Genomic DNA, 14769 nt, shown 5'->3' with positions numbered 1-14769 from the left:
ATATAGTTAGAACAGGTCAGTCAGAAAAAAATGAACTTTTTTTCCTCCAAAAGTATAATAAGAAAAAAAACAGGCATCAGTGAAATGTTTCTCTGAGATATTTCTCCAATAACCACAAGTCATTTAGGCTGGCATCTGAATTGGTAGTTGAGTGAAAGACAGCTTGATGAACCTAGATGAGACTAAGATAAACTGCTTGTTCTCCAGTAGAATAAATATTTCAGATAAAATCAATCCATGATAGTTCAGCCAAACAGCTATTGATCGCTAAAAGCCTGAACTTGTTTAATGAATATTCCAGAGTACACTTCTCTGCAGGTTGCCTAAATGGTGATCAATATACAATCACTGTCCCTTTATATGTTCCTTATATTGCCCCCTTGGAAAAGGGCATTGCTTTTAAAGTTTTTTTTTTCAGTAAATTTGGCAGAAAAATAAAGAAACTTTACAAGATGGATGGTTTTCATTTTAATGCATACAATAAGTTTAAGTTGTTCATGGAGTGGTGAACATGTGATTGTATGTGAACATGTAACTGAAAGTACCCTATTTTGTGATAGGCATTCATTTCAAGTGGTGTCTGCCCACGGGAAAACAATGAGGACAGTGGGGATAATAGACCATACCAATTTATTAATTTTTGTTTACTGTCTGCCTAGGGTAATAACTTAGGGACATAATAGTATTTTAGCTCATATCAAGTTAAATGCTAAACTAATTGCATTGGGGGATGGGATTGGCAGGTGAGGGTAGGTACTGTGGGAGAGAGCACTGGGTTTGGAATCAGGAAGACTCATCTTCATGAGAAAGTCTTACCTCAGACACTTACTAGCTGTGTGTCCCTGGGTAAGCCACCTAACCTTGTTTGCCTCATTTTCCTCTTCTGCAAAATGAGCAGGAGAAGGAAATGGCAAACCACTCCAGGTGCTAAAGAAAACCCATATTAAGATCATGAAGAGTCAGACATGACTGATGTGACTGAACAACAAGAGTTGTATGTAGGATTGAGTACATTAATTTAATCAGCTTTCAAGTTAGAATTTCATTTGTGTTGTGTCTTGGGGCATACCATGTTTTCTTCTAAATTCAGAACCTTGTCTATATTGTACTAAACTTTTGAAACTCAAGAATTAATAGAATAGCAGCATTGGGAGACCCTTGGAGAACTTCTAGTTCATCTCCTACATAAAATTTCACAGAAGGGAAGTCACTTTACCCAACATCACACATGTAGTTTATGATGGAACTAAGATTAAACTCCAAGTCTGCTCCATGATCAAGTGTTGATTGATTACTTTAATCAATCCATATTGAACTAATAAAGAGAAGTTGGAAAAGTTAGATTTCAGATAGGGTCAGCTATCATAGTTATCCTTGCCCACTCGCAAACTGCCTGCTGCCTTTCCTGAGAAAGAATGCTCTGTTGGATAAATCATTGACCTGGCTGATTTGGCAGCCCTCATGTGTTGAAAAGAGCAGTTTTGGAGAGATTTAGGATTATATTACAATTTTACCACTTGCTGGCTGCTTGATCTTGGAGTCAGACATTATGAGCCTCAGTTTTTTCATCTATAAAATTACAGTAATTCTCCTGCAAAGAACAAATGAAGTTTTTATAAACTTCTAAAACTGTAACATGCTCTCTTAGTATTGTTACAGGAGACTGCCTGCTAAATCCTTCCTTAACTGAGTTTTCTGTGATTATTCTGGCTCCTAGAGTGAGATAATACTATACCATTTAACACTTAATTGTATACTTTAATTGTTGAATTGGTGATCTCCTGGGTGTAGATACTTGTTCCAGTAGTACAAAGCATGACCTAACTACATCTTCTTACACTGTGCAAAGTTGATCCCATCACTCTGCCAGGGAACATATGGTGTTCATGTTGTCTGTCACTTATTCCTCCCTTAATCCAAATGACTGACTCACCTTCTCTTGTTTTCAATCTCTTAACATCTTCTTCCTCCTTCTGCATAATTCCTTGAGGGTAAAGAATCTCAGCACCAGCCATACCTTTACCTATTGAGTAACTATCAAGTTATCATATTTCCCCATATATAAGAAAAATTTGGGATCTAAAAACTGGGAGCATCTAATCCAAGTGGTTATAGATTTTTTTACTTGCATTCATTGTTGTAGTTATTTTACTTATATTTCCTGTTTTTTTTTTGCACTTGTCTTTGCATTCGTTGTTTCACATTTGTTACCAGTATATTAGGTTACTTTTGCCACATTCTGCCCAGAAATAGCTCAGTACTGTATTCAAGTTCAAAGTGATTCAGATTGCAAAGGTGAATGAAAATCCTGCTGCCTAAAGTCAGTTTGGTCCTCCTCCAACTGAAAAAATAGTCTGAGATTGACTACAGGAAGAAGAAACCCTATTGAAAACTCCATGACCAGAAGGAAGCCATGAGAAGCAAGTCAGCAAAATGACCTGATTTAGAGAGGGAATAGAAGATATGGATTAAAGAGTAAAGGGCCATTGGAATTCCTGTGTCCACAAAGAGGGTTCAGCATGAGACAAGAAGAACTGCTGATGAAAAAGAAGTGACTGATTTCCAAGAAAGACACAATTGGTGCTTTAGGTACATGAGATGGAATGGGCTAAGCATGTGTCCATGCACCAGACTTGTCAAAAAATTCCTGAAAGCTATGAAGAGAAGGTCCTTGAATTTCATGACAAATAAAACTTGAGCTCAATAACTTTATGTAATACATTTTTTTTCAAATTTTGGGCCCCCAAATTAAAGTGCATCTTATACATGGGAGCATCTTATACAAGGGGAAATAAGGTAACCCTTCAGAGATGTAACATTCTTTCAGTCACCTCCTCTGGGTCTGTGAACAGTCAAATATTTTGCAGACTCATTCTGTGAACAATGTTTAGGCAGCTCTCACTTTGAATAGAGGATGGGGTAAATGTTTAGTGATCTTCGTTGGAGCATTTTTATTTGGTCACTTCAGATTGATTATCTTTTTTTCTTGCCTTTCTTTCTTTAGGGAAAAGAAGATATCTCGAAGTAGTGCCCTGAAGGTATTGGATCATGCTATGATTGGACCTGAGGGTACTGACAACTGCCATAAGTTTGTTGATATTTTAGGTTTGCGAACCATCTTCCCTCTCTTCATGAAATCTCCCAAGAAAATCAAAAAAGTAGGAACCACAGAAAAGGAACATGAAGGTAAGATCAGCCCAGGAATTGGGGCCAATAAGATGTGAAACATAAAAGTTACAATAGCAAAAACTTTTTCATTTTGTCTTTATATCTAGTGTTTGTTTAACACAGTGACTCATACTTATTAGAACTTAGTATGTATATTCAATTGGTTTAGCTGAGTTTTAGAAACAAATGAGTGAAGGAAGACTGACAATGAAACAGCCTGATTTTTAACTATCCATTCAATCACATGAAAAATCCACTCTATAGCATGATGCAATGAGAAACGTTATCTTCAGAGTCGAGAGATGTGATCCTAGTTCTGTCTCTAACCCACTGTGTAACAAAGTACATCACCTGTCTGTGCCTCAGTTTCTTCATCTGTAAAACTAAGTTGTTAAGACTAGATATATTGACATCTGATGTGGCAGCCCTTTTACCCTTACCTGAGTCTTAGTGATATTTCTTATGACCTGTTAATGAGTCTGTCTGGAAGTTTTGTTTTCTTAGCTATAATTTGTAGGTGGGTGTTTGTTTGATGGAATACCCTTTTGAAAAGAGTTATGAGGTGATAACAAATGTCATCTCCAAAGTAGTACTTTCATGGATTTCTGCATTAAAGTATGATTCAACTAACATCAGGAATTGCAGGAATAAACTATTTATAGCCCAAATTCTCCTTTTTTTATGTTTTTCCTCCCCAATGGAACACATTCCTTGAAAAATGTTTCCATGAATTGCAGTTGTACTCTGAGACTCTGTAACCAGAATAGTTTGTGTAGGGCTAGTCCCTTTCTGCCATAGTCTGGAGGGATGGGAATTTATAAGCATTGGCAGTGTTGTTCATGATTTGTGCCAAGTACCTCTCTAGGGGATATAGGTTATTGGAGCAGTATAAGAAATTGGAAGGTGGAGACAAGTAGGAGCTATAGCATTACAACATAAATTATGGCCCACAAATCTTTCTAAAGTAAGGGAACCTTGAAAATCTAAAACTCTTAGAAGTTTAAATAAACCTAGAGATGATCTAGTCCAATTTTATCACTGAATAGAGTTTCGCTGATTTATCCAAGATCAGGATCTTCTTGATTCTTAAGTACTTTGGTCTTTTGTCCTTTGCTATATCACTTGAAGTAAAGATGTTTGAATTATATTTGGTGAGTTCCATAGAACATTGAGAAGTCAAAGGGTCCTTAATTACAATATTTGTGAAAGTGAACCATTAACAAGTATGTTTCAAGTTAGCTGAATTGATCCATATAGTAATTCCTATATATTGATAACTATTAGAAAAAAGGATGTTTTGATTAACTGGGAGTTTTTATATGTGTAACACACATATATGTTTGCCCAGAGTGGGCAAACTATATCACAGTGACTGGTTGTTAGTATTTGCTTTGAGTTGGAAGTCAGTCCAAAATTGGTACCCTTTTCTACATTCAGTTTCCCTAGAGCAACATTTATTGAGTGCCTATTATGTGCAAGACTCTAAAAATTAATTAAAAGTCATGGCACAAAGGAAAAAAGATGAGATTTTGTTTCTATCCTCAAGTAATGGATTTATGGAGAGTGAATAAAAATGTACACAAATATAATATCGAGGGGTGTGATAAGCATAAACAAGTTGATATAAGAATGTAGAAGATGGAGAAAATACTGGGTTTTTTGAAGCAATGGGGTTAAGTGACTTGCCCAAGGTCACACAGTAAGTATCAAGTGTCTAAGATCAGCTTTCAACTAAGGTCTTGCTGATTCCAGGGCCAGTGCTCTAACCATTACACCACCTAACTGTCCCAAGATGGAGAATATATTGCTAAGTAAGGGGAAGGGTACTGTGTTTGAGATTCAGAGGACCTGCGTTTGAACCCTGGCTCTGCTAATTAATTATTTCACCTTGGATAAATCATTTCACCTCTTCAAATCCATTTCCTTATTACTAAAAAGAGAGGATTGAATGAAAAAATTGTCCATTGGGTGATAAATTTCTTCTGACCACTTCAACTCATGAAATTGTTCCCTAAAGTATGAAGGAGTTGTCATCTTCATCGATGATGGAAGTTACCACCTGGATAAAATTACATATTTTAAAAAATATTTGAAGTTGAAGAAACTGGTTTAGCATTATTGAGATAAGAAAAGTGGCAAGGGTACAAAAAATATTGTAGAAAATATATGGTCCTTAGAGAATGCATATGGGGTGGCTAGGTGGCGCACTGGATAGAGCACCGACCCTGGAGTCAGGAGTACCTGAGTTCAAATCTGGCCTCAGACACTTAATAATTACCTAGCTGTGTGGTCTTGGGCAAGCCACTTAACCCCATTTGCCTTGCAAAAACCTAAAAAAGAAAAAAGGTAGGAATAGATGGGAAATGGTTCTTGAAGGATGGTGATGCCAGCTTGATGCCTAGAAGGAGTGGTTGGTTCTTGTCTTTCATTATCGAAGAAGATCAAAATAACATCACTATGATTTTTGTCAATTTAGAATATATTTGACTGTGATTGATCAGACCATTAACAAGCTCAGAATGCTCTAGCATAGGACAGGATACACTAAAATTAGCAACTCATGTTTCCTTTGAGTTGCTTCAATTCTGTCTTGCTTATAGAATACAGCACAGTCTCACATGAGGGCATGCCATGATGGGTGGTCCTATGCCAATGTATCCCATGTTGCATAATTGATTTCAAAGTTTTTTTATTTTATTTAAGACAGTGGGGTTAAGTGACTTGCCCAAGGTCATACAGCTAGGTAAGTGTCTGAGGCCGGATTTGAACTCAGGTCTTCCTGACTCAAGGGCTGGTGCTCTATCCACTGTGTCACCTAGCTACCCCTCAGTTTCAAAGTTCTTAAGAGAGAACTTGAAAGTGTCCTTGTATCAGTTTTTCTGACCCTCCTATAAGTGTTTGCCCTCTGTAAGTGCTCTAGAAAATATTGTGTTTTTGTGGATGTTTGGCATTCGTGACCAGCCCATTGAAGTTATACTCTCTGTAGTGTCTGGTATCTTCTCCTCCTAGGGATCTGCATAATCTTTCTAAGATAATTTAAATGGAAGTGACTTAGTTTCCTGGCATGGAGCTAGTAGAATGTCCAGGTTTCACAAGCATACAATGAGGTCTCTGTAGACCTTCAGTTTGGTGGTCTCATACTTCTTCCCTCACTTTTATTTGGAGCCTCTCAAATACTGAGCTAGCTCTAACAATGCATGTGTCAACCTCATTATCAATGTGTACCTCCCTGGAAAGGACACTACTAAGGTTAGTGAACTAAGTATCCATAGGTTCTCCATTTGCTGTAACCAGAGGTTCCACATAAGAATGGTGTAGTGCTGACTGATGGAGCACCTATGCTTTTTTGGTGTTAACTATTAGGCCAAAATTAGCCCAAGCAGCATAGTATTGTTCCATACTTTGTTGCATCTCAGCAAACAGAAGACCATGCACCAGTGCTCCTCTACCTTGGTCTTGGCCTTTTCAAGTCAAAGAATTTACTATCAGTGTGGTTGCTGACCTTGATGCTGTATTCATCCTCAGAGAAGGAGTTTCGATAACATGGCTGAAAACATCATATTAAAAATCAAGGGAACAAGAACACAGCCTTGTTTCCATTCCACTGATGACTGGGAAATCATGAGAGCATCTTCCACTGCCCTAAACCTTGACAAGCATGCCATCATGAAATTGGAGTACAATACTTTTCTCTTTTCCCCCCACCAAGGCAATGGGGTTAAGTGGCTTGCCCAAAGCCACACAGCTAGGTAATTAAGTGTCTGAGGCCGGATTTGAACTCAGGTACTCCTGACTCCAAGGCTAGTGCTCTATCCACTGTGCCACCTGGCCGCCCCCTGGAGTACAATACTGATGAACTTCTCTGAGCAATCAAATTTTGACATAATATTTCCATAGATCCTTATGACTGACAGTATCAAATGCCTTGGTCAGATCTATAGATACTGTATACACAACTGTTTTGCCCTTGGCATTTTTCCTTGAGTTGTCGGACAGCAAACATCATATTGATTGTTTCTCTACCCTTCTGAACCCACACTGGCTCTCAGGGAGGTGACCATCTTCCAGGTAAAGGATCAGCCTATTGAGAAGGACTCTGGCAAGAATCTTACTATCAATGACTTAGAGAGAAATAGCCCTGTGATTATCACAGGACAATCTATTCCCTTTACTTTTATAGAGGCAGATAACGGAGGCATCCTTGAATTCCTGGGGGATAACCTCTTCATGCCATATAACCTGGAAAATTTCAGTCAACTTTTGGATGAGCAATGGACCGCCCCCACCACCACCACCACCTTGTAGATCCCAGCTGGAATACAATCATCACTAGGTGCTTTGCCACTTGAAAGGAGCCTAATGGCATTCAAAACCTCTTCTTCAGTTGGAATTTCATTTAGGGAAGTATTGACTTCAGCTTGAGATAAAAGATCATCAGCATTGATTGATGATGGTCTGTTAAGAACACTATGGAAGTGTTCATTCCATCTCACTAGGATAATGTCCCTATCATTAATCAATGATTAATCAATTATCATTAATCATTAATCAATGTGGCTCCATCAGCCCTAAGTAATTGAGATGCACCATAGGCTCTTTGACTCATAAATAGCTTTCAGGGGCTCATAAAAGCACTTTAGATTGTTACTATCAGCATAAAACTGAATGTAAATATTTAGCTTGGAAAGTATGAATCTGTGCTTAGCCCAGCACCCTGCATCACATACATTGCCTTCATGACTCTCACTTAGTCCATTAGGTGCCAGTATATGCTGTGAGGGTACATCCAGGAAGTTTTATTGCATTTTGGAAAACAGAAGACAATGGTTGTGATGAGAAGATCATGAGATGTACAAGTCTTCAGTAGTAGGTGACCATGCTGTTTTCAATTCCATTCCTCCCAAGGACTCCCTGCCATAAGATCTGGCAGTCTGAGTCTACTCTAGCATTGAAGTCACTCAGCATTATAAGCTTGTCCTCTTTTAGTACATTGATGATAAGAGTCTCTAGATGTTCATAAAATTCTTCTTTGACCTCATCTGGGTTTGTCATGGTGGGAACATAGGTACTGATGATGTTGGAATGCTGTTTCCCCGCAAGTGGCAATCTCATTGTCATGAGCCTGTCATTCACTCCTTTTGGTAGGCATACAAGCCTTGTTTGCAAATTTGATTGCAAAACCTTCCCAGCTTCACAGCACTCCTCTTCCCTGCAGCCATTCCAGAAAAGTGTGTATCCAGTTCTGACTTAAGTAAGCTGGCCTTCATTTGCCAGCCTCGTTTCACTCAGGACTGCTATTTGATTATGATACCTGCTGAGTTATCTTGCAACAAGAGTTATTTATCTTTCAGGTCTATTGAATCTTGTGTTGTCTATGGGGGTGCGCACATTCCAAGTACCAATAGTAAGTGGAATCATCTTTGAAGAAATTTTTCTTCCTTTTTTTTTTTGTGTTTCAACCTACAGTGTGGGATCCCCACCTGTCTTGGTAATCAGACTGAATTGGGTAAGCAGACAATAATTAGGGCATCTTTTCTCACCCCTTCCTCAGGGCTTACCAGGAGGTGAGCAGTGCAATCGTTAAAAGACTTCTCAGACACCCAGAGGGCTGCTGAATCTCACTGCTGCTTCCAGTGAGATGAGCCTATGTCCTGAGCCACTTCTGTGTGGTGTTGTGACTACAACTTCCAGTGTGTCTGCATCTGCTGTTTGTCACTTTCCTGTCACTACAGAACTTTGAGAAGGGATGGTAAAGTGGTTTGGGTGATGTCTTTTGATTTGTGTGTAAATTGAAGTGAGGCCTTGTTACATCAAGTCATCAGCCTTACTCTCTCTTCCAAAGTCATCACAGCTCAGTGGCAAGATGGAGTCAAGAAAAGTGGTAATATAATGGCTCTAGATGCAGTAGATGACCTTTGCATATTCAGTATCCAATTAAGCTCTAAGTGCCCCATAGCTCCTACTTCAACTTGCCTTCATGGCCATTGGTAAAAATTGTTCTTATCCACCTATTCCACCATGCTTGGAGTAGACATCCCCACAACTCACTGATGGGTTTGAGACCACCTTAGTTACCTTCAACCTAGTTTATTTAGCTCATCTAGTGAAATGGTTTACCTAGGATATGGCCGCTCCACTATGGAGCTACAGGTGAGAGTTAGGTAGTTCAGGTGGACATCAAAGGTGGAAAGCAGCCCTCATATGAGAAGTACTAGGCTTTCTTGAACACATGATACAACTCCTCTAGAATGATATCTAGAATTTGAATAGGAAAGGATAAGTGTATTCTAGCTGAATAGAAGGACAGATAGAGTGAAGAGGCAAAAAAGACAGCCTGGTATAGAACCCTGATTCTGCTACTCTTGAAACATTGTCCATTCAAGTCAGGTAATCTATGTGGCCTTTATATATAAATTGAATGGGTGCACTAGAGCAGAGGTGTCAAACCTTGAATGTAATTCAAATCAGATTAAAATATGATTGGATAATACTTTAAAATATGAAAAATAGATAGGGTCACATTTTAAAACCTGATAATTATGCAGCTCATAGGGATCCTTTTGTGTAGATTGTTGTGGAACCGTTTCATTGTCTGACTCTTCATGACCCCATTGGGGTTTCCTTGGAAAAAATATTGAAATGATTTGCATTTTCTTCTCTAGCTCACCTTCAGATGAGGAAATTTAGGCAAAAAGGGTCAAATGACTTGCCCAAGGTAACACAACTAATAAATGTTTGTGGCTGGATTTGAACTTTGTTTTTCCTGAGTTTAGTTCCTAACTCCAGGCCCAACACTCTATCCACTGTGCTACCTATCTGCTCCAGATTAGTAGACCCCATTTCTTTTTTAATTTGACATCATTGAACTAATTATCATCTGTGATCCTATGACTAGAGAATCTCCAAAGCTTCCTCTAGTTCAGAATCCTCTGATCATTACTATGTGAAAGGATCAGGAAAGGTTGCACATAAGAGGTGGCATTTATTTAGGTAAGCCTTAGGATAAGCATTTTAATTGGCAAGAATGTTGCCAGGCTAATGGGAGGGCATTTTAGCCACAAGTAATCATTTGTGTTCAAGGTCATAGAAGTGGGAAATGGAGAGATGTGTTCAAGAAATGGTGAATTTGAGTGCTACATAGACTATGTAAAGAAGGCATGAATGTGTGTTAGGGAAATAGATAATGGAGCCAGATTGTGAAGAGGATTTTGAGATTTAATTCAGATCAGGTAGAAAGGGGTCAAGACCTCTGCAAACACTATTTAAAAGGTAGCCATATTCTGATCTGTGCCATAGTTGGATGGTCAGTTTTCAGGTAGTCTTGATACTCAAATTATATTGAAGATAATTTAATCACTGGGAATTCATAAAGCCTTTCAAGATCATGAATACCTCAGACTCATCATTTTGGACATCAGTTGTTATAAATGTTAAGATTTATGGTAATGAATTGAATTATTACTGAAAATGTGATAGTTCCTGAAAGTTGTTTTTTTTTTTAAGAAGAATCTCATAGCAGATATTTATTTTTCAATATTTTTTGTCATGGAAGTAGAATATCAAAAAAAAGTTCTGGCTATTTGTGTTTTCCCAGTTATTTGAATTCGGTGTAAATTGCTATTTATTGTGTTCAGAATGTAACATTGTCTCTACTAATATTTTTAGTTTAACATCCTACAGTTTAATGAATATTTTTTTGTTTTTGCAAGGCAGTGGGGTTAAGTGACTTACCCAAGGTCACACAGCTAGGTAATTATTAAGTGTCTGAGGCCATATTTGAACTCAGGTCCTTCTTATGTTATCTTCATTAACGTTTTATTCAAAGTAGCACTATTCTTCCCATTAATTCTTTTTTTAATTAGGTCTGTTTTTGTTTTTGTCTAAATAAAACTATCTTTTTTAGCTGTCTCTACCTTTTTTATTTCAGCTGAAATATAATAATTTTTGCCCTAGCCCCCTATTTAATTTTTATGTCCTTTTCTTTTTCCAGTGTGACTCTAGTAAATAACATGATGTTGAATTATGATTTACTAATTCATTCCACTATTTTTTGTTTTATGAGTGAATTCATCCTGTTTCCATTCACAGTTATGATTACTATTTCCCTCTATCCTTTTCTCTTCTGTTAATCCTTCTCTTTTTTTTATCCTGCTCCTTGTTACCTACCCCCCTCCTTTCTCTGAACTCTTCCCCTCTTCTCTATTGCATCTTTTTTTCCTAAACCAGTTCAGATGAGATTGAAGTTTGAATGTTGCCTACTCTCCCTATAGTTCCCATTATCCCTTCCTTTGTGAAAACATCTCCTTGCACACTTCTCATGTGAAATAACTTTCTACTGTCTTCTTTCCTTCTCTCCCTTTCTCCAAGTGCATTCCTCTTTCCTCATTCTTCCATTCTTCTTTTGAGATTATTCCAAAATAATATTGTTCTCTCATGTTCATACATTTAGTTAGACTCTTTCAGACTGCCTTGATGATAATGTTCTTAGAAATTATTCCCATAAGGAAATATAAATAGTTAAACCTTGTTAAATCTCTTATGATTTTTTCCACTCATGTTTACCTTTTTATACTGCACTTGAGTCTTGTTACTGAATTTTATTCTGTTTAACTCTGGTCTTTCATCAGTAATACTTGAAATTGCTCTATTTCAATAAATGTTTCCCCTATAGAATTACACTCATTTTTGCTGAATAAGTTATTCTTCGTTGTAATCTTAATTTTTTCTGCCTTCTGGAAAATCATGTGTAATGCTTTCTGTGGTTCCATGGTATTTGAGTTGTTTCTTTCTGGATGCTTTCATATTTTTTCCTTGACTTAGGAGCTCTAGATTTTGCCCATAATATATCCCTGAAAGTTTTTATTTGAAGATTTCTTTGAGGGGGTAATCTAATGGATTCTTTAAATTTCTACTTTGCCCTCTGGTTCTAAGTTATCTGGGAACTTTTTCTAATAATTTTTTGAAATATGATGTCTAGGATCTTGTTTTTGATCATGGCTTTCAGGTTGTCCAGTTATTCTTAAATTATTGTTCCATCTGTTTTCCAGGTCAGTTGCTTTTCTGATGAGATATTTTACATTTTCTTCTATTTTATATTCTTTTGATTTTATTTTATTGCTTCTTTTTTACTTTATTTTTTGTCTTTATTTTCTATTTATTTACACATTACTAAAATATTCTTGTTGTAAGAGTAATCATAATGCCCCCTCTCCTCACAAAAAATATAAAACCTCATGAGAAATGAGGTGAAAGAAAGAGAAAAAAAATCATGCTTCAGTCTGTGTTCCAATACCATCAGCTCTATCTTTGGAGTGGATCACAATCTTTATAGTAATAATTCCATCAGAGAAATTACTTCGATATTTTTCCACAGTTGCTATTGCTGATTGTAATTCCCTCCATGCTTTCCTCTCCATTACCATTTATTATATTTTCTCTCTCCTTTCACTTTGTCCTTCTTCAAAAATGTGCTGTGAGGCAGCTGAGTGGCACGGTGGACAGAGCACTGGCCCTGGGGCCAGGAGGCCCCAAGTCTACATCCCATCCCAGGGACCCAGCAACTATCAGTCCCTTGGTCCCAGACAGGCCACCCAATCCCACCACCTCACAAAAAGTAAAAAAGAAAATGCGTTATATCTGACTATACTCTCTCATGATCTACCCTCTCCTCTGTCACATCTGCCCCTCCCCTCCCCCTGTGCCCTCCCCTGTTTTCTCTCTGAGCCATTTCCAAAGAGAATGAAGGCTCCCTCATTCCTCCTCACTCCCCCCCCCCTTCCATACCTTTGCAAAAGCTATTTCTTGACTCTTTTACATGAAATATGTTGGCCTATTCTACCTCTCCTTTTTCTTTCTCGCAGTACATTCCCTTTTACCCACTGACTCCATTTTTACAATATATTATACCTTCAAATTCAGTTCTCTCCTGTGCCTTGTCTTCTACCTGCTCTATTAAATGAGAAGATTCATATGAGTATTATCAGTATCATTTTCCCATGCAGGAATACACACAGTTCATCATCATTAAATCCTCATAATTAACCTTCTTGTCCATCCTCTCTATGCTTCACCTGAGTCCTGTACTTGAAGATCAGACTTTCTGTTCAGCTCTGGTCATTTCATCAGGAATATTTGAAATTCCCATTTCATTGAAAGTCCATCTTTTCTCCGAACAAGGATGTTCAGTTTTGCTGGATAGTTGATTCTTGGTTGCATTGAAAGCTCTTTTGCCTTCCAAAATATATTCCAAGCCCTGTGAGCCCTTAAAGTAGATACTGCTAAGTCCTGACTATTGTTCCACAATATTTGAATTATTTCATTCTGGCTGTTTGTAATATTTTCTCTTTGACTTGGGAATTCTGGGACTTGACTACAATATTCCTGGGGGTTGGTTTTTTTGGGGATCATTTTCAGGATATCAGTAGATTCTCTCAATTTCTATTTTGCCCTCTGCATCTAAGGATATCAGGGCAATTTTCCTGCAGAAATTCTTGTAAAATGAAGTCAAAGCCCTTTTCCTGATCATGACTTTCAGGTAGCCCAATCATTTTTAAATTGCCTCTTCTGGATCTGTTTTCCAGATCAGTTGTTTTTTTTTTTTCAATGAGATATTTCACATTTTCTTCTGGTTTTTTCATTCTTTTGGTGTTGAATTGTCATGCCTTGATTCCTTGCAGAATCATCGACTTCCTTTAGCTCCATTCTACATTTGAAGGATTTGTTGTCTTCAAAGAACTTTCTTATCTCCTTTTCCATCTGTCCAGTTCTACTTTTAAGTCATTCTTCTCCTCATTAATTTTTTGGATTGTTTTACCCATTTGACCTAAACTGGTTTTTAACATGTTTTCTTCAGCATTTTTTTACATCTCCTTGACTAAGCTGCTTACTTCATTTTCATGTTTTTCCTGCATCTCTCTCATTTCTCTTCCTAATTTTTCTACTACCTCCTTTATTTTCAAAATCTTTTGAGTTCTGTCATAACTTGAGCCCAGCTTCTATGTTTCTTGGAGCCGGACTTTCTCAACTTCTGATTGTGTGTTTTGATCCTCCATGGAACCAAAGTAATTGGGGTTTTTTTCCTGTTTACTCATTTCCCCAGCCTGTGCCTGGTTTTGGGGTGCTTCCTGAGCTTTTGAGTATTATTGGGACACCCCCACAAGGACCTCAGTTTCTACAAGGTCTTATGGGAGGCTCTGGCTGCTCTCCTGCCTGTGCTCTGATCTGTAGATGTCCCTGCTCTGTGACAGTATGGGAGCCCAGACTGTGACCAGGGCCTGAATATGCACAAAGCCCCAGAGTCCTGTCCCAGGGAATAAAGGAGAGACTGCAACAGTCTCCTTCCATTCCCTTACCTTTCATAGGCTGAGTGCTCAGGGAGCAGCTGCTTGGCGGCTCTGTGGGTCTGCTTCCCTTTCCTGGGAGCTTGGCTGCCCTGAGGACCATGGCTGCATGCTGTGCTGAGAAGGGCCATGCTGGCTTAGGCTTCGTGTTCACTCTGGCAGAGGTTTCCCACTGATCTTCCAAGTTGTGTTTGGTACTCCCTGGGTTGGCAGGTCAGGAAACTGCTTCTGCCGCAAGGAGCCGGGGCTCCCAGAGACCCAG

General features: G+C 38.2%; 1 protein-coding gene across 3 annotated transcripts in view; it reads left to right on the top strand.

Annotated features, from left to right (window-relative positions):
• CTNNBL1 (catenin beta like 1) overlaps positions 1 to 14769 on the top strand; it is a 219567-nt gene that overhangs the window by 123734 nt on the left and 81064 nt on the right. For all 3 annotated transcript variants that reach the window (XM_074211917.1, XM_074211918.1, XM_074211919.1), the window contains exon 11: positions 3005 to 3186. In XM_074211917.1, coding sequence (XP_074068018.1) covers positions 3005 to 3186 — 182 coding nt within the window. The remainder of the gene's footprint in view (positions 1 to 3004; positions 3187 to 14769) is intronic.

Source organism: Macrotis lagotis, chromosome 1, assembly GCF_037893015.1.
Source record: "Macrotis lagotis isolate mMagLag1 chromosome 1, bilby.v1.9.chrom.fasta, whole genome shotgun sequence".
In the NCBI taxonomy this organism is placed as follows: Eukaryota; Metazoa; Chordata; class Mammalia; order Peramelemorphia; family Peramelidae; genus Macrotis; species Macrotis lagotis.
Note: the sequence above shows the minus strand (reverse complement) of the source record. Positions and strands in the feature narration are given on the sequence as shown.